Genomic DNA, 19,613 nt, shown 5'->3' with positions numbered 1-19,613 from the left:
GGCCTGGGGCCATCTGGCCCAACCTGGGTACCTTAGAGGTGAGGAAACAAGTGTTGGGGGGGGGTGACTTGCCGAGGTATCTGGGAGGAGCCCACAGGTTTCAGGAAAGGACCCACTCAAATTACAGGCTGTGCAGGGTGCCCCTAGGACGACAGAAGTGATCAGCCCCCAGGCCCAACTGAGGGTCTGAGTTGTAGCCTTTCCTGGTGTCCCCGGGCCTTTTGAGGTGAGGGAGGGTTGGGGCTGGCCTGAGTCCTGCCCTGGGGGTGGTTCCCAGGCTTCCTCCAGTGATGAGCTAATGTGGCAGCTCTCACGCCTTGTCGCCTGGTTGGGGGGAGGGAGCATGTGTGCTTTGGCTCAGCTCAGGTACTGAGGCAGGCAGGATTCTAGACGGCTCCCAGGGTTCTCACCCCAGGTGCCCACACCCTGTATAATCCCCTCCCCTAGAGTGTGCCCAGGGCCATGGAAAGTATGGATGTCACTCTTGAGGTTAGGTTACATTATAAGGCAAAAGTCAAGGGATTTTAACTAAGGTCCCTCATCAGCCAACTCTGAGTTAACAAAAGGGAGATAGTGCCTGGTGGGCCTGACCTAATCAGGCGAGCATCGTGAATGTGGGTCTAGAAGTCAGAGAGACTCTCCCGATGGCTTTGAGGAAGCAAGCTGCCCTGGGTGAGAGGGTCTGGGGGCCCTCTAAGAGCTGAGAGTGGCCCCCAACTGGCAGCCAGCAGCAAAACGGGACCTCTGTCCTACAACAGCGAAGCACTGGATTCAAACAAGAATGACATGAGTTTAGAGTGGACCTCAGACTCCAGAAAGGATGCAGCCAGCTGACACTTTGACTGCAGCCTTGGGAGTCCCTGAGCAGAGGACCCAGGAGGCTGTGCCCAGACACCTGACCCACAGAAGCCGGGAGAGAATATACGTGTGTTGTAAGCCTCTGTGTTGGTGGTTGTTACGCACTGACAGATGGCCCCTCTGACACAGGACTGCAGGGCGTGGGGGAACCACCAAGATGATGGAGCGTGTCTCCCAGCAGCCTGGCGGGGTGGGAGCCCACGCTGAAGTTAAGGTGAGCTGTGAGGACAGCTAGCTTCCCACACACTGTCTGCAGACAGATTCGTGGCTAACAAATCTCCGCCTTTCTCAGCATCCAGCCTGCCCCAACCCAGTGCTTGGAGACTCAAAATCTTAGAGGCTATTCCATCATTGCTGAGGCAGGAAATTCCATGAGTGGAGTCGTGTGAAGAACTTGGGAGGCCGAGGAGGATGTCCCCTGCCCCCGGTCTTGCTCCCAGACCCTCCCACCCCCGCGCAGGTGTGGTCAGTTGCAGGGAGACAAAGCTGGGAGCAGGAAATGCGGCCTTCCGGGGCATCCAGCCAGGGCCCCGTCCTCTGGCCCCAGGACTGGCCCCCTGGCTGGCCTCTGGTTCCCGGCACAGGGCCCCACCAGAGCTGGCTCCCAGCTGCTTGTGGCAGGAACAAATTCATTTGACCAACATACTTCCTTCTCTTCTGGGCAGCTAGTTTCAAATGCCACAAAGATCCCCACAGCCAGAGGAGGGAGCGGAGGGAGACCTTCAGCACTGAAATGAGACCTGTAACAAAACAGAAATTCAGCTGGAGTCGGGTGACCCGACAGGAACGTGACTTCCGCCAGGTGCCCAGGTGCCGCTGTGGCTCCTGCTCTCAGGTCCAGCCTCCCGCCCTGCCCCAGCAACCACATGACTGTGGTGGACCTTGCCCAGGGAGCCTCCTGGGGCGGGAGGGGGCCTGACCTTGGAGGAGGGGGCAGGGCACTGCCTTGGCCAGAGGCTGCTGCTTCTTACCTGTTTTCTGTTGGAACAGAGCCCCTGCCTGTCCCCAAGGCCACGCCCCAGCCCGCCTGTTGAGGGAGCAGCCCTGTTCCCTGGCCAGAAATGGGGAGAAGGGGGTGCAGGTAGGGGCCCTGCAGGACCCGGTGATGACAGGCTGTCAGGCTCGCTGGAAGTGACCAGGCCTGGGGAGCACGTGAGTTATTGTTTAGACTTCGGGACACTTTGCTGAGTGTCTGTGTCTGTGTGTGAATGTCTATGTGTGTCTGTATCTGTGGGTCAATCTGTGTCCATTTGTCTTTGTGTGCGTGTGTGTGTGAGTGTATCTGCGTGTCATGTGTGTGCCAATGTTTGTGTCTCTGTGTGTCTGTGCGTGAGCCCCCGTGCACATAATCGAAAGGGCAAAGGGAGGGGTGAGGAGTGTGTTCTCCTGAACGCTAGAGGTGTCCTGTTTGTCCCGGACGGCTTGCTGGGTCAGTTCGGAAGGTGATTCCTACTTAAATAGTGACCTCTGGGAAAATTCCAGTTAAAGGGCTTGAATGTAGTGGCTGGTAATGAACAGGAGCCCTTACAGGAATCCATTTCAAATGACTCACGCTGCTCAAGGAATCAGACTGCCCTCAGAGTGAACAGCCGCAGGGAAATCCCGCTGTTTTCACCTGCCTGGGTCGGGAGGGCACACTGAGGACCTGCGGCCACAGATCCGGCTCACCAGACCTGTGCCTGGAGTGGCCCCTCTCCCAAGAAGGCTGGTTTGGATTTGCAGTCCTTCCCTTTTCCTCTGGTGGAGGTGGTGGGCCAGGAAGACATGGAAAGCGCCAACCCAAAATGCTGGAGTGGGTGTCCCTACTGGTCCTCAGCACAAACGTGGCGTTCCTGAGAACATTTCTGTGTCGAGAGAGACTTTAATAATCCCAGCTGGATGAAATGCTAGAGGCTAGGTCAAAAGTCACACTTTCAATTTTCTCTCTGAACAGAGGGCTCCAACCTCTGATGATCAAAAGCTTACAACATGTAATCACACACAAAATTATATACGGAAATGCTTCCTGCAGGCTTACTTATTACAGGAAAGAAAATTAAAGCCAAGTGAATATCCAGTGATAGAGAAACAGCCCAGCAAACTGGAATAGTTGTAGGAATGTCGTGTGGTCATCACACCTGCAGATGGTGAAAACATCTATAACGTATAGAACAAGGTGGAGAAATGCCCTCGAGATATGTGAAGTTTTATTTTAATGTAGGATGCATAATTTTATGTTAAAACTATGGTTGGTTTGTTTTTAAGATTCTTAGGAAAAAACTAGAAGTAAGGAGGCAAAAAACCATCCCTCATTTTATTAAGGATGTAGGATTATGGGTAACTTCATTTTTTTTCATATGGGCAATGATGTGTTTGTATTTACCACAAAATAATATTTTAGACCAAGAGATGTGTCATTGTCAAAGGGATAAGTCACCTGTGTGTGGTATCATAGTAATGGTACGTTCATTCATACTCTGCCTATTTTGGTTAATTCAGACACATTTTGGGCTCAAGATTTTCTTGACTTAAGTGTTTTATTAATTGTGCACATGAATAGCAGAGCACAGTTGAAGGCGTATCTTTAAACTCCTGAGAACGCGCTGCTTTACGTGTGGTAGAACTGTCTCTTTATGTAAAATTATAGCAAAAATCAGTGGACTATCTGCTTCTAAGCAGGCACCTTAAGTATTTCCAGCCAGAAACAAGGTATCGACCTGGGGTGGCAGAGAAGGTTCGGGAATTCCATTCTTAAAAGTTCCTTTCCTCCAGCTTTCTTGCGATATAATTGACCTATAACATTGTGCAAGCTTAAGGCATAGTACATGTTGATTTGATGCAATTACATATTGCACAGTGATAACCCCCAGGGCTAAGCTAACACCCCACGACGTCACATAATTACCATTTCTTTTTGTGGTGAGAACATTGAAGATCTGCCCTCTCAGCCTTCTTCCAGCGTGTGACACGCACTGTTGGCTCTACTCGCCGCGCTGCGCGCCAGGCCCCCAGGACTTGCTGCTCCTACAGCTGAGGTTCGCGCGCTTCCGCAGGTGCCGCCCCTCCGCGTCCCCCGCAGCCCCGCAGCCCCGCCCGCGCCCAGCCCCGCTCGCCCCCGCTCTGCCCCGTTTCTCGGTGTCCGGCCACAAACGAGCGCGCCGTGTAAGCGGGCGTTTGCCGCTGCGCTGACCGTCCTCCGGCCCCGGGGCAGGCCCGCTGCACCCGCGTTCTCCATGTCGCGCGGGCGTCCTGCGGCCTCTGCACGCGGCTGAAGTGACGCTCTGCCCGGGGCATCTGGTGTGGCCAGGACGGCGGCCTGCTCTCAGGAAAGCCGCTCGGCTTCAGCAGAAGGCGGTGTGCAGGGCGCGAGCCCACCCTGCTCCTCCCTGGAGGGGCTGCCCGCTGGCCTCTGTCCCCCCTCCCCTGACGTGTCTGTCGCCGGTGAGGGATCACCGCCTGACAGGCATAGAGGCCAACACTCGGGCACAGGCTTTTGAGAAAAGCAAAACCCTCACCACGCGGTTTCCCGGCAGTAAGGCCAGAGGCAGGGCTCTGGAAGCGACACCCCCCCCCCCCGCCCCCGCCCGGGGCTCGGCAGAGTCAGGGGCTTCAGGGACCTGCGGTCGTGGAAGCAGACTGGTTGGTCTCCAGGCAGCCCACGCGAGTGCTGCTGCAAGCAGCTGTCCTTGCTGAGGGCCCTCTCGCTTCGTAAAGGGCTCTGGTGGTGGCATCGCTATTCTCTGAGTGCCGTAGATCGAAGAGTCTTGGTTCGGGGTCAGCGCGGAGACGTGGGTTCCCGTCCTGCACCCGTGCCGCGCCGGCTCTGAAAAGCAGCTCCGGGCCTGGTTAGTCGGCCGGCCTGTTCAAGGAGGCAGAGCCGTTTTCCGCCGGTCAGGGTCCTGCGTGCCGTCCCAGCGGCCGCCGCGGTGCGCCCGTGCGGCGCGCCGTGCAGCGAGCAGCCTGCCTTTCTCGGCCCCTCGGCTGAGCTGCCTGGACGACGCTGTTCTCAGCGCCTGCTACAGGCCCTTCCTCTCTCTCTTTTTAAAAGTTTTTATTTTTTTTTATGAAGTAGAGTTGATTTCGTCTGCTCTTCCTGCAGAGACCGCAGCCCACTGTCAGACAAGCTGCCTGGGGTTTTCCTGGCTGTGCAAACAAATGATGTGGTGGAAATAGCATGTCTGTCTACTTGTGGCTTCTGGCTAAGTCATCCCTATGTTCACGCATGAGCTATTTATTGAGCACCTACTGTATGCTCAATGAATACTATCCGTGCATTTGTGATAGTTCACAGCCGAGAGAGAGAGAGAGAGAGAGAGAGAGAGAGAGAGAGACAGAGAGAGAGAGAGAGAGAGAGAGAGAGAAAGGAATACAATAGTTATATAAATTAAACCTCATTACATCCCAGTGAGAGAGAGAAACCATTAAAAAAAAAATTCTACGAGGTCAGGTCGAGGGAGAAACTGAGATCATTTCAGTCAAGAAGAGGAGCAGGGAGCTGTAGGCCCCAGGCTGGCAGGGACTTTGTTTTATTAGCTGCTATTTTTGGGGACTGGACACACGACTGGGGGTAAGGGTGGCAGCTGCGAGACCAGACAGGCTGTGACAGGGAGGGATTGGCATCGGCTTGAACAGCGAGGGGAGAACAGATGGGGCAACTTTACTGTAAGGCAGATTCCCCGGGTAATTTGCGGGGGGAGTTGACAGATAAGCAGCTGCAGCCAAGTCTGAACCTTGAGCCGATGTCCCTTTGTTATCTTTCCCAGGGCTTCAACCAGACCCTGGACTCTGATTTGCCGCTTGGCCTGCAATGCTGGATCACAGGCTGCGGTTTTATTCCTGGGGGGCCAGCAACTTCAGGTGCTCCCACATCTGTTCCTGGAGTTCATTTTACTTTGCCTTTGAGTTTAATTTCTACCAGTGGGTCAGAAATCTGTGGAAGGACTGCTTCGAGTTCTTGCAGGGGTGGTGGGTTCTGGGGAGCGGACTGGCCCCTGCAGAGCCCGCTCCCCCGGCCCGGGGCGGCCGCGGGGCTGTGGGGTGCAGACGTTGCAGGGTACCCAGGCAGGACAGCAGACATGACACCACAAAGCATCATCGCTGATGGTGGTTGAAACTCTGGAGTACCTCCTTGAAGATGGGAGTTCAGACATGCTTCTCAGTAACCCCGTGGCTCTGCTGTGTCCTTTCCCCTGGGAGCGGGTGGGCCTGTGAGCCCTTCTCCACCAGACCCTGTGACCGTAGTCCCTTTCCAGTCCTTGGTGGGGAGGATGTAACTCAGTGGTGGAGTGTGTGCTTAGCATGCACGAGGTCCTGGGTTCACTCCATAGTATCTCCATAAACAAACAAACAAACTTAATTCCACCTTCCCTCAAAAATTAAAAAAAGAAGAAGAAGAAGAAAGAAGTCTTGTCGGCATCGCAGACTCAGTCCTGTTTTTTTGAGAATTTGATCCCAAACTCGGTCCTCTTCCTTGTGTCGCTGCAGGGCAGCCCCGACCAGTGTGTGGCCTGGCTGCTCGCTGCGGGGCGGAGAGGGGACGGGGTCTGCTCCCTCCTGCTCTCTCTCCTCTTCAGAATCCCTCCCCTTCCTCCAGTCCACCTGCCACCATGAGGAGGGAGAGGCGGCCACTGGACCGGCTGCCTCTGAACTGGGTTTGGATATTTTTCAGGGGAAGTTCTTCTTTCTAGAAGCAATCCAGATAATAGATGAAGTGATAACAGTAGAATGCCACCATCTTGCAGCCCCCAAATGAAAGAGTGGACGTGGTCGCCCATGACTGCTGACGCCACAAAGAGGCCGCTGGACGTTATTTGCCTCCCGAGGAAATTCGCGCCACACTCACGAAACATTCTTGCCGGAAGATAGCCTGTATGTGACCAGATTTCTGTTCTGAGCCACCAAGCTACAGAAAACACGGAGTTTGCAGGAACACATTCAATAACAACATAGGAACACAATCAGCAAAATCCAGAGACTACAGGACCACCTGATTTCTTCAACAAATACATTGTGAATAAAAGAACACACGTATAACTTACTCATAGCAAAAAAAAAAAAAGTAGCCTGTAAAACTTGGTGGCTCACCTCTGAATAGTTTGAAGATTCTATTATAAAAGCCACTTCTATGTTTATTTTTGGTCATGCAAGAAAGCTTTATGCCTTGAAGTCTAGAGCTGTCCGAGAAGTGATTTTTAAAAATCATCATAACCACTTGTAAGTGTACAATATAGTAGTTTTAAGTGTATTCGCACTGTGTGCAGCCATTCTTCAGAACTTTCTCCTCCTGCAAAGCTGTAACTACACCCATCAGACCACAGCTCCCAATTCTGCCCTCCCTTCTAGCTGCTGGCCACCACTATTCTTCTTTCTGTTTCTATGAATTTGACTATTTTACACATCTCATGTAATAAAAGCCATTTTTTTTAAAGCAAACTCCCCCCCATGTCTATATACTGAGATTAGCAGGAGAAATAATAGGATGTCTGGGATTTCCTTCAAACTAACCTTGCGTGTGAGGGAGGTTCGGGGCTGTGAATGAAGCAGGATTGGCCACAGCTGGTGCTTGTGGAGGCGGCTGATGGAGACACGAGTTCCACCAGAATGACCGCCATCCTTGTCGTGGTTTGTGCCTGAAATTTCCTATAGTGAAAAAACCTGCGGGGTTTGCCCACATTAATTTTGATCACAGAGCTGCTTTGCTCCAGGGCTTATCGCTGTGGGTTCTGCGGCTTTAGATGCAGAGGGAAGGACTAACATGTTTTGAGATCCTTGAAACACCAACCTCTTTTGTAGATAGATAGTTTTGAAACACCAGCTTTAATCCATGAACCACTGTGGAGAGGGCACTGTACCTTTCAGGTGTTTCAGACACGTTTCAGAGTAAGTCACACATCCTTCAAAAGAGGGAAGGGATGGAAGCGTTACTGAACTACACTCGGGTCCGCTTGCCCGCGCGCAGTAAAGCCAACCTGTGACACCAGGCTGTGGGGAAGGAAAGTGCGAAGTTTACTGCAGGCACCCAGCAAGCAGTCCAGGCCGCTGGTGCTTAAAGGGCCCAAACTCCCTGACGGCTTTCCGGGAAAGGCTTTTAAAGACAGGGTTGGGGGGAGGGGCTGTGGGGTGTGATCAGCTCACGGACATTCTTCTGATCATCTCATGGACGTGAGGTCATGGGGAGTCAGCGCCATCAACCTTCCGGTTCCCGCAGGTCTGGGGTCTCCGGCTTGTGGGCAGCACACAGTTAACTTCTCCCACCTGGTGGGGGTTTCAGCAAAACGGCTCCGCTCGAAGGACATGGCTCGGGATATTATCTAGTGAACTTGAGGAGGAAATAAGGTCCTTGACTTTCTTTAACAGCTAAACGATTATTACTCTGTTTTGCATGACGTTCTCCTTTCTTTCTGTGTTTTCTCACTTTTCTGATTACATGCACTCTTTGGAACTCAGGGGACCTAGGAGACTAAAGCTTTTCTCCAGACAAGAGGTAGGCGCAGGATGGGGGGTAGGTGGGGGGTCTGTCCCAGGATGGCCCCATGGGGTCCTGCTCGGTTACAGGAGGTCAGTAAGCCAGCATGATGACGAGCGCACAGTCATTCCTCTTCAGGGTTTGAAGCGGTGCCTGACCCACTGGCCCCCGCCGGGCACTGCGGACATGCCGTCCGCGCCTAGCACCTCACAGCAGGCCTACGTCACGGCTATTGTTCATGTGGGGAGATTCCACTTGGGGAGATGGGGTGCAGAGTGGACCCGGGATGTCAAGCCAGGTGCCTCTGACTTGGAGCTGCATTCTGTTCCAGGCCGTCTGCATCCAGCCAGGGCAGCAGCGTCCCGGGGGTGAACTTGCTAAGGTTATTTGGCTTCAGACACTCAACCTTCCCCTGCTGTCTCTGCAGGGCATGGCGCAGGTGGACGGGGCCTCCTGCCCTGGGGCTGCCCCTGGCCAGCCCTGCGTCTTCAAGCTGGTTCTCCTGGGCACTGACTCTGTGGGCAAGTCCAGCTTGGCTCTCCGGTATGTGAAGAATGACTTCAAGAGTATCCTGCCCACCGTGGGATGTAAGTGACGGGACAGGGCATCCTTCATTCGTCTCCGGGGAAGAAGCCGGGGCCGCTGACCCAGGCATGGGGTGCATGGGGACAAGCCCACCGGGGAGTTTCCCACGTGCTCCCGGGACCGCGTGCAGGGCCTGGCACATTCAGGGATGAAACGAGGTCCACCTCGGTCAGTCACACACGGAACCCAGAGCACAGCCAGGTGTCGGCTCGGCTGGAGTCCGCGGAGGGGTGGAGGGGCAGGGACAGAGTCTCTGGCCCCAGAGGGTGGGGTGAGGGATTGTGCTGGCAGAGTGGGGAGCCCAGGAGAAGCACCCCAGGCTCTGCCACTCAGCCCCCGGACAAGCTGGCCTCTCCCTCCCAGCTGTGTGTCCTCCGTGGCTTTCAGTCTGGAAGGGCAGCGCCGTGCAGTTGCAACAGGAACAGCACGACTCTTGAAGCCTAAAATATTTGCTACGGGTCCCTGCCCCCCAAAGTTTGGGACTCCTGCTCTTACAGAGTCTGCGAGAGACCCTGAGGCAGCGGGTGGCCAGGGGATGGGCTCCAGGGGGCGTGGGGAGGCCGAGGAGAGGGGCATGGGGCTCACTGTGGGCCACGGCCTCAGCTCAGGGGCCCAGGGAGGCCCGGCTCGGGCCTGCCAGGAGGGGCTGGGTGGTGGGTGGAAGGGGCCCCTCGCGCACAGAGCCACGCGGAGCCAGGGGAGGGTGCCGGCCTTCTGTGCTTGCAGGGGGCTGGGGAAGAGGGAAGGGACGCTCAGACATGCTGGATAACTTTCCCAGGCAGGAGGCCTGTAGGCCCAGCGCGCGGCAGCTTGTGGATGGCGGGGGGCCCTGTCCCCCACCCACTGGCACCTCCACTGGTTCCTCCAGTTCCAGCAAGTCGGGGACCAAGCTGTCACCCTCCCCAGACTGCCCACGTCACCCCACTCTCTTCAGGGGTGCTGTGAGGCCAGGAGGGTGCAGAGCCGGGGCTCAGGTTAGGTGGGGGCTCCTTTGGTTGGAGGGCAGAGCTGGGTGTGCCGCCCGCCCCCTGCCTCCTGCTGCCAGCACCCCGCCGCCAGCCCAGGCTTATCCCCCAGGACTCCACCTCTGCCTGGGGCAGGTGCCTTAAATCTCCGCTCCCACTTTGGCCTTCCAGGCTCGTGGTGGGAGGATGCAGAGATGGGGGAAGACTAGATCAGTGCTGTGGCCCACAAGCCCGCGGCTGAGCTTAGTGCTTCTTTATTCGGTCAGCCACCAAGCTCCTTATTGAGCACCTACTGTGTGCACCGCTGAGCCCGGTGCAGGGGCGGCGAGGTGAGTGAGCCCCTGCTTTCAGGAGCTCAGCCTCGTGCGGGAATGACGGTCTCCCCCAAGCACATCGCGGGTCCCCTGAGCTCCCCGGGTACAACTTGAGATGTTACTAGAGCCTTTGGAGGTGGATAGTATAATTATCACATTCTGAAAACAAATAAATAAAATAATATTACTCACTTATTATATTCATATATTATATGCTACGTGAGTCTATTAATTATTATGCTATCATAATGATCATGTTATTATAAAAGCAGACATCCCCCGTTTTCAAATGAGGAACTGGGACAAGTGTCCCTTTAATCTAAGGGGGGTGGTCCGTGCTGTACAGAAGCCCTTTGAAGGCAGATGCGTCCTCACGACGACGGCCTTGGCTTTCCGGAGGGTGAGCAGAGCCACAGGGGGAGGCTGAGGGCGCTCACCACCCCCACCCCGGGGCCGCGGGGAGGACGCCGCGGGGGTGCGTGTCCGGTGTGGCCGGCAGGGAGTTCTCAGCAAACAGGAGCTGAACGAACAAATGGGGGGACGGCCTAGGTTCTCACCTGAATGTTCCTGTCTGTGAAACGAGGATGCACAGGCCCTGCTCTGGGGTGAGGGGGGCCCTCTGTGAAAGGCTGATGGAAGGATGTCAAGTCACGATCAGCGTGCTGTGACTTAAGGTTGTCACCCGTCCTTAGACACCCACCCCCACACCCCTGAGGGCAGGGGCGGGGCCAGGGCCTGGCTCGTCCTAGGTGCTGCTGCCTTCAGGGCAGGCCAGTTGCAAGATCCTCCAGCCTTTGGGAGGCACGGGGGTCCCTGGGCACCCTCCAGAGGGTCTGGGTCTGTTGGTGAGTGCGGTGGGGGGGGCCGCAGCGGAGGATTACACAAGCACTGGGCGTGGCTCTGCAGAAGAGTGCTCAGGCCAGGATGGTCCAGCGGTCCTGCAGCCAGACCCCGCCCATCCAGAGGAAGTTGGAGCCATAGCTGTGAGCCGCAGTGACCAACAGACTCGAGTACCCCAAATAGCCAGAGTGGAAGTGAGTGCAGACTCCTGGGGGCTCAGTCTGCTTGGGGGAGACCAGAGTCCCCTTGAACTCCTGGCCACACCAGCACCCCAAAGGCTTCCAGCCCAGCTGCAGGAGAGGGCCTGGCAGGGGTCATGGAGGTGGGCAGCTCCAAGGAGTGGTCGCTGGGGCCATCCAGAGCTCCCGAAGACCCCACCGAGCTTCCCCCGGCCCCTCATCCTGGAATCCCGACTGGCCACGGCAGGGGGAGCGCTGGCCGGTTCCCTGCCCTGCACGGTCTCAGGGACTTCTTTGGAGGGATGGTGACATCTGGTGTTGGTGTGCGTATTTGCTGGCGGAAGCCAAAATGAGTTTGGACCAGCTGGGCCTAGTGTGGGCCAGAGAGGCACCAAAGGTATTCAGTGTCACCCCCACCTCCCTCCCCTGCTGAGCGAAGCTTTGCTGAAGCCCCTGAGAAGTCACTCACGTCGTGTTCCCCTAAACCAGTGAGGAGCTTGTGACTTTTACAAAAAAGATGAATGTGGCAGAGAGGGCTCCAGTGAGTGCCATCAGCCATTTATTTAAATTAAAAGGTAAAAAAGCCAACCTTTCCTTAGTTCACATTGAGTAGAGACACCCTTTAATTTGGGGCAAAAAAATGCAAATTGAAGAATAGCCCCCAGTTAATTCTCTTGTCATTTGTTGCCCACGGGGGTTCCTTCAGCTCACCAAGTCGAGGGCATGTCTGCTTCCAGAGGCTGGGAGCGGGGGCTGGAAGTGTCCCCAAGTGTCCCCACCACTGGGGCACCTGCGTGGATGTCTGCAGTGGGGCCAGAGGAGCGGGAGCCCTGCTGTGTGCCATGATGGGACAGTGAGCCCAGTGGCCTCATTGCAGATTATAGTCTGATGAAAAGGTGCCAGTGCATTTTGTCTACCAGCCTGTTCTAGAACAAGTCCTGGTTTGTGGCCTGATCCCACCCCCAGCCCCCAACTTGTTGCCAGTATCATTTCAGGCAAAATCTCCAAGTCTGTTTGAATTTCTTGGAAGTTTATTTTGTAATCACTTTGTGGCTTCAGCTGTGAACACGTAAAAAATGCGGACAGTGGGTTTCTGAACAAGGGAGATAATTCATGCGGGCTCTTTTCTGGGTTGGAGCCAAGGAGTCCACCTTGATTTTGGACCTCGACTGCCAGGACTGAAAGAATCCATTTCTGCTATCTGAAGCCACCCTGTCTGGGGTCATTTGCTCCGGCAGTCCCAGGACACTCACACGCTGGCCTTGGAGTGCAAGTTTTAATTTTAAGCATGCAGCTGCGTTTGCCAGAATCTCCCCACAAGCTCCACCCCAGCTGGGGTGTGGGCAGGGCCGCAGCTTTTCCTGAAGCCCCACCTCTGTCCCCCTCCCAGTCCCTGGTCCAGTTCTGTGTATGACATACCTGCACACTGTGGCCAGAACATCTTGGTGTCACTAAATAACTATCTCAAAGTCACATCACTTTGGAAAATTATGCTAAGGGAGAAAAAATCTTCAGCTGAAAGGTGGATTGCCCAATATGTCGAATGAAAGGTTTTGGGGTAGGTCTTCTGTTGTGTGTCATTTTGAAGCTGAGACATGAATGAATAGAAGTCCCTGCCTTCCAGGTGCTCATTGTCCCCAGGGGTGACAGGTGAGAACACAGAAATCTACCTGTGCCCCTGGGTGTGTGAGCAGCACAGGGAGGCTCGGGGGGAAGAGACGGGGGCCTGGGCTGGCACTCAGAGACCTCAGGGGACGTGAAGGGATGGGGAGGAGGAAGGTTCCAAGCAGAGAGGTCAGTGCCGATGGAGGGTCAGCAGGGTGAGGTATGGATGAGGCTGGGAGGTAGCAGGAGGCCGGGAGGGTTTGGAGGATGAGCTGGTGAGACCATCAGTGTGCCAGCTGCATCTCTGGACCCCCACGGGGACGTATTGGACCCTTGGTTATCAGAGACCCCTTCCATGCCACCCATTGTCCAGAGGATTTTGAGTTAGGACACTGAGAGTTTATTTTCCCACCCAAAAGCTCTGTAGAATCTACAAAGGTCTGTAGCAAATTACTCGTAACACTGTGCTTTTCCCAGAAACGTCCACCTTCCAGATGAGGTGTGTGCTCAGCCCTCCCCGCTGTGGTGACAGGACACAGGGCTGGCTGCCTCTGGCTGGCTTGCTGAGCCCAGGGCTTGCGCTGGCCCAGGCTGAGGTGGGTGAAGACCTCGCCCTCCAGGGAGGCCTCCTCTGGGCTTCTGTTTCAGGTGCGTTCTTCACCAAGGTGGTGGATTTGGGCGCTGCATCTCTAAACTTTGAGATCTGGGACACAGCTGGCCAGGAGAAGTACCACAGCGTCTGCCACCTCTACTTCAGGGGCGCCAGCGCTGCGCTTTTGGTGTATGATGTCACTAGGAAGGTGAGGCTCGCCAGCGCGTGTCCCCACCCTCCTCCACAAGGCGTCCACTTTCTGTGCTCCTGGGGGGCGACTGGCCTTGATGTGAAAATCATGACAACCAGTAGAGAACCCTTCCCTGAAAGTTAGTCACCTCCAGGAAGTCCTCCGTGACAACCCCTCCTTCTGCTGCATGCTGGGTATGTTCTCCTCGGTTGTCCTCCCAGAATACCCCGAACAGAGCATCACCCTCCATCAGTCATGATTCCTTGGGTGCCCACTGAGGTGCTGAGGGGGATGTTATGAAAACAGGATACAGCCCTCGGCTGCATCTCTGATACACACAGTATCTTCGGGGCTGATGCCAAACAGGCGTGGGCAGATACTTGGAGCACTAGCGGGGAAGGGCGGGGGCCTGTGGGGGTCGATGGGGGGCACCCTACTTCCTGCAGGAAGGTTTAGCTGAGATGGTGGTGGGAGATGCAGGGCTGGCCTTTGGGGTGGGCAGGGGAGGAGGGGTGGGTAGGTGGGCAGGGGAGGAGGGGTGGGTAGGTAAGCAGGAGGGAAGGGAGTTCTGGTAATCAGGCCACGCTGGTGGAATCAGGGAGGTGTGCACCACAAGTGGGGCCCTGCAGTGCTGAGAGCAGGCCGACTGGGTCAGCTTGACTATGGAGCAGACGGGCTGCTTGGGGCCCAGGGCAGAAGCCCCGTTCATAGATCTGGGGGCACTGCAGTGAGGATCGGGGTTTGGGATGCCAGTCAGCCCCCTACAAAGTGGTCCTTGAGGGCATCCAGGAACAGAGGCCTCCTGGGCTCCAGGTCTGACCTGGAACCGCCTGCAGCTCCCAGCCTCCCCCCGCCCGGTGAGGACGGAGCTGCCCAGACCACCCCAGGCCAGAGACAGGCCGCCCAGCTCCAGGGGTGCAGCAGCCCTTGGGTCCCTTGGTGGGCCAGTTGGATCGGGTGCCATATTGCACAGGATGGCCACCCACACCTGCCATGACTCTCCCGGGGCGCTGAGGAAGACCACCGGGATGTGCCCCACTGATGTTCCTGGTTTCTTGGTTTAGGATTCGTTCTGCAAAGCGCAGCAGTGGCTGAAGGACCTGGAGGAGGAGTTCCACCCGGGAGAAGTCGTGATCATGCTGGTCGGCAACAAGACGGACCTCGGCAAAGAGCGGGAGGTGACGCTGGAGGTGGGACTGAAGACCGTCATTCTGTCCCCGCCGGGGAGGTGGGAGGGACCCCACACACACGTGCGCACTTGCACACACACCCACACGCGCACACACACCTAGTGTCCCTTCTGGGTGAAACTTTCTGGTCTCCTGGGAAGGTCAGGCTGATAGGTGGTTGCGCCCAGGCGTGGGGAGAGCTGGGAGCAACGCCGGCAGCACCCCCAGGACTGGCGGGGCGGTGGGGGTGCAGCCTGGCGGGGTGGCTCCCCTGAGAAAGCCACGACCCTGCCCAGCATCTCCCTCCTTGAGTCATGGCAGTTTCAGATCTTTTTCTCTGTGTTCAATAAACTATTGCAGAAGGGGCAAGTGGGAATGAATCCAAATTTCTTTGCTAGGACATGAGCAAGGGGCAGGAAATCTAAAAAGCTGCAGGTCTCCTGTAAGTGGACCAGCAATATGGGAGAGGCATGTAGAGTGCTGGGAGCCCGGGGCAGGAGCAAGGGCTCCTAGTGCGCGTGCGGAGCGGTGTCTGTGTGTATCAGCGTGTGTGGGTGTAGTGGTGTCTGTGTGCATTAGTGTGAGTGTGTGTGTGTGTGTGTGTGTGGAGTGGTGTCTGTGTGCATTAGTGTGTGCATGTTTAGGAGCTGTGCTAGAGTGGTGTCTGTGTGTGTATGGGAGGGTGTTGGGGGTGGGTTTAGGGAAGGCTCCGGGAGGAGGGGCAGATGAAGGGACGGGGAGAGGTGACACTGAGGGCGGGAGGTGCCGGGCCGGGTGGGGCTCCCTGAGGAGGTGGAGGGAGGCAGCGGCTGGCCCAGGAGGCCGTGCCGAGCAGGCGCTGGTGCTCAGAGGCAGAGATCCCAGCGGTGGTGTTGGGCTTGGGGGCTTTATTCCGGGGGCAGCGCTGAGTCGCTGGGTTGGGAACCCGACGGGGGACTGGGGAGGGACTGGGGAAGAACAGGTGGAAGCAGGGTCAGGCTGAGCGGGGAGACCAGCCGGACAGGGAGCCCCCGGGGAGGCCGGTGGCCCAGCTCAGGGGCGGGAGGGGCCTCCTCTCCACTCAGCTCTGCTCTGGGCCAGGATGGCCTGCCAGTGGGAGCGGGACCCTGTGGCCTAGACTGCACAGAAATGGGCCACCCTGGGGCCTGGACTGTAGACCCAGGGCCCGGGGACCCCACCCTGGCCTCTGTATTCTGAGCTCCCACTGAGCTGGGCGGGGTCTGGGGGCGGGGGCGGAGGGCAGGGCGCCACAGACACCAGGAACCGGCAGGGCGCTCGGCTGGAGCAGCGGCAAGGCTGGTTCATGTTCTGGCTTTTCATCTTAAGATAATTTCAGAATTACAAAAACCGTCACGAACATTGTACAAAGACCTGCTCCTCTCCCAGCTTTCCCAAATGTTGCCGCCTTAGCCAGGTTCAGAATGACCGTCAAACAGGACATGGACCTTCATGCAACACCATTAACTACACATCTTGTTCAGATTTGTTCAGTTTTCCCACTAGCATCCTTTTCCTGGTTCAGGGAAGTCTGCTCCTAGGTTTGGCCTTTGAGAGACCCCCCTCCCGGGTCCTGGGCCCCCCGCTCCCGGGTCCTGGGCCCCCACCCCGGTCCTGGGCCCCCCGATCCCGGGTCCTGGCCCCCTGCTCCAGGAGCCCCAGTAACAGAACTGAGGAGTGAGGTTCTCTATTGGTTGCAGTTGTTTCTCAGTCTGTCTTGGGTCTTCCTCTTAGAAGGCATCTGAGTGTTCTTAGGAAAATTTTATAATTAATGAGTGCCTTTCGGGGCTATTTCCCTCAGGAAGGGAAGGAGTTTGCAGAGAACAAGGGGTTGCTGTTCATGGAAACCTCGGCCAAACTGAACCACCAGGTGACCGAGGTCTTCAATGCTGTCGGTGAGTGACCAGCCCCCTCCCTGTCCCAGAGCCAGGCATCGGGGGGGACTATCTCTGGATCTCTGGCATCCTGGGACCCAGCAGGGTGTCCCCAGGGACTGCAAAGTGACCAAGCATCAAGGGCCTGTGTTTCATGGTCTGGGAAAATGTCAGGGAGGGTGGGGTCCCCAGGGGATGCCAGGGGTGCAGGGCACTTGCTGGGCAGGGGCACTTTTCTCCCAACCCAGCCCCCTCCTCCTGTCATTCACAGCCCGAGAGCTTTTGCAGAGAGAAGAGACGAAGCAAGGCCAGACGCTGCAGGGAGATGCTCGGCTGGCTCTGAACGAGAGGCCCTCGAGGCAGGCGGGGTGCTGTGCCCGCTGACGCAGCCGCTCCGGGGTTGGGGGCATGGGGAGGAAGCCCCCAGCCTGGGCCCCCCGGGCCTCAGGCCAAGCACTGCCAGCTCCATATTAATGGGGGTAGTTATTCCGACTCACTGTCGACGCTGGCTTGCTCCTGAGGCCTGGAGGCTCCGGAAGCTGGCGTCCCTTAGAGTAACCCCTTCCCACAGCTGGTGGGACTCATTCAGGAGAGGGTCCAGGGTCACAAGGCTTCAGGGGTGTGGCCCCACCTCCCCAGACACCAATCACTGACCGAATCCCAGGTGCACAGGCAGGTGCGTCTGATCCTGCTGGATGTGGCCCCTCAGCTGCCGGGCCACCAGACACTGAGGAATGATACGGTCAGAGTGGAACCAGGGTCAGAAAAACACTTTGTTCACTGGGGCGGGTGGACGATCACCCCAGGGGCTGGGGCCCACCTGCTCCTGGGAGGTGGGGGAGGAGGTGGGAGAGGAGGGAGCAGGCCCAGGGGGAGGTGGCAGTGCCAGGAAGAAGCAGAGTAATGATCACATTGTCACGGGTCTCTGTGACGTCCCCTGGGGAAGAGTGGTGCCAGACGGAGGGCAGCTGGGGGTGGGGTGGGGGCGCCAGGCCCCTCCCGTCTCTGCTCCCCCTGGAGAATATAAAGTGATGCTAACGCCCCGTGGGTGGGAGGACTCGGACTTTCAGCCCCAGGTGTCAGCTGTACTTCTTAGGGGTTTTTCTCGAAAAAGTAAACTGCTTTCTACTCTGTGGTCCTTGGTGAGTTTGGAAGGTGGGGGTCTGTTCTCACACATCCTCCGGGAGGGCTCGTGGGGAGTAAATAATGCGGAGGGGTTCAGGCAGCAGATTGTGATGAAGGTGGGCACAGGACATCTTTCTAGGGGTGACACAACACGTGTTCACCTCCTCACTGCTGGCCTTTACAGAGAGGCCCTAATGGCCCTTCTGGGAGGTGAGCTGGTGGCCAGGTGAAGGTCGTTCAAAGGTGGCTGCTCTGGCCCTGCTGTGTCAGGCTGTGTCCCTGTGCTCTCTGAGCCCTCACTCCCAGTAGCAGGGCTGGGGACCGCCCCCCCCCCCCCGCCCACGACCCCGCCCCTCCCAAAGGGCGGGACCCACTTTGAAGGCGGCAGGAGGCTGAGGTGGCCTCCGGCCACCAGAAGGCGCTCCAGCACCTCTGAGGGCAAACCCCACGGCTCCTGGTCTTTGCGTCCTGAGAGCTGCTCTGCTGAACGATACTAGGCTTTCAGAGGAACTTCTGAAGCAGTGGTGATGAAGTAGGAAATGCGGAAATAATTTTATTTGTAGGATGCCCAAGCATCTGATTGTTTTTCTCCCATCACTGGGCTAGAATGTATTGCTAAAACACGGTCTTGCACTCACTGCTGTCTGGCACGTGGCACATGGGGCGAGGCGGCTGTGACCTGGAGCGTGGGCTCCCACCTCCGGATGAGGCTGCGCGGCTCCCTCTCCTCCTCCTCACCAGGCAGCGGGGGCTCAGCCGTGTGCTGGAATCACCTGGGAGCCTCCGCAGGCAGCAGGCAGAGGCCTGGTGAAATCTGCTGAGCCCTCCTGGTGAGCCTAATGTTCCGATAAGGGGGAGCTCCGTGTGAGGACAGGGGTTCTGTCTGTCCTTCCTCCTGCGGGGTCCCTGTGCCTGGTACAATGTCTGGTCTGTGCCCGGCACTCAGCAAATATGTGTCCTGTGAGAAGACAGAAGCCGTTTTCCCCAGAGATTTAAAGAAAAGGCGGGTTTTCCCAGAAACAGCCTCCGCCACACCAACAGACGTTTACAGACGTCTCCGTGTCAGACACCTTCACCCACCTGATCACAGCCTGTCCTGGACCCTGAGGTAGTGATGGGGGGTGTGGGGCGTGGCGGGAGATGAGCCCGTGGGGTTGGCAGGCCTTCCTGGCAGGGAGTCTTCAGGATAAGTGGTCCTGGGGAGGCCGGTCTGCAAGCTCAGTGTCCTCCCCACAGCCGGGGATGCTGCTCCATCCGTCATCACGACCTGGGTGTGCGCGCATGTGTGTGCATGCGCGTGTGTGCTCGTGGTGGAGGCTAGAGGCACAGAGGAGGGGATACGCGGCACCTGGGAGCAGCCCTGCTGCCCTGCCTGTGACCGTACGCTTCCCATCTCCCCCCGTTTCTGCTGCACGTGCCTTGACCAGCTCCCCTGGCAGAGCGCCGACTCAGGGACACCTTCTTTTCTTTTTCAAATTTATTCTTTTTTGGGGTCTCAGTCGCCAAATTTAGGACAATTTGAGCATCCAAAAATGATTTGTAAGGTGTTGAACAAAAAGAAAAAAAAGGAAAAGAAAAAGAAATGTCTCCTTTAGAAAAATCCTGCTTATAAATGTGGAAGGAATTCGAGAATCACCATTGTGCGACCCACGATGTAGCCATTGGTCCTAGCAAGCATATTCAGCAGTGCTTAAATCACTGGCTGTGAGCTCCTTGAGAAACAGGCTCCCGCCCTGGGGCCCCAGGACCCTGCAGACCGCAGTGAGCAGATGGGGAAACCCAGAGGTTTTTACAGTCGAGAGATGCTCTCCACCACAGGGTCAGACTCAGCACCCGGCAGGATGGGGCCTGAGGCCACGGTCAGATACGATGCGAA

General features: G+C 56.8%; 1 protein-coding gene across 1 annotated transcript; it reads left to right on the top strand.

Annotated features, from left to right (window-relative positions):
• The first annotated feature begins 1,784 nt into the window (after positions 1-1,784).
• RAB17 (RAB17, member RAS oncogene family) lies at positions 1,785-17,747 on the top strand. The gene is made up of 6 exons (XM_010996336.3): positions 1,785-2,010; positions 8,730-8,889; positions 13,439-13,590; positions 14,637-14,762; positions 16,540-16,633; positions 16,884-17,747. The coding sequence occupies exons 2-6, from the start codon at positions 8,733-8,735 to the stop codon at positions 16,994-16,996; spliced, it is 642 nt and encodes a 213-aa protein (XP_010994638.1). The 5' UTR covers positions 1,785-2,010; positions 8,730-8,732; the 3' UTR covers positions 16,997-17,747.
• Positions 17,748-19,613: the final 1,866 nt, after the last annotated feature.

Source organism: Camelus dromedarius, chromosome 4 (assembly GCF_036321535.1).
Source record: "Camelus dromedarius isolate mCamDro1 chromosome 4, mCamDro1.pat, whole genome shotgun sequence".
In the NCBI taxonomy this organism is placed as follows: Eukaryota; Metazoa; Chordata; class Mammalia; order Artiodactyla; family Camelidae; genus Camelus; species Camelus dromedarius.
Note: the sequence above shows the minus strand (reverse complement) of the source record. Positions and strands in the feature narration are given on the sequence as shown.

Bases quoted from the DNA above. Each gene is read 5' to 3' on its own strand.
- RAB17 (XM_010996336.3), top strand. From the start codon at position 8,733: ATGGCGCAGGTGGACGGGGCCTCCTGCCCTGGGGCTGCCCCTGGCCAG. The intron at 13,591-14,636 runs GTGAGGCTCGCC...TTCTTGGTTTAG, and splicing joins TGTATGATGTCACTAGGAAG to GATTCGTTCTGCAAAGCGCA. The intron at 14,763-16,539 runs GTGGGACTGAAG...TATTTCCCTCAG, and splicing joins AGCGGGAGGTGACGCTGGAG to GAAGGGAAGGAGTTTGCAGA.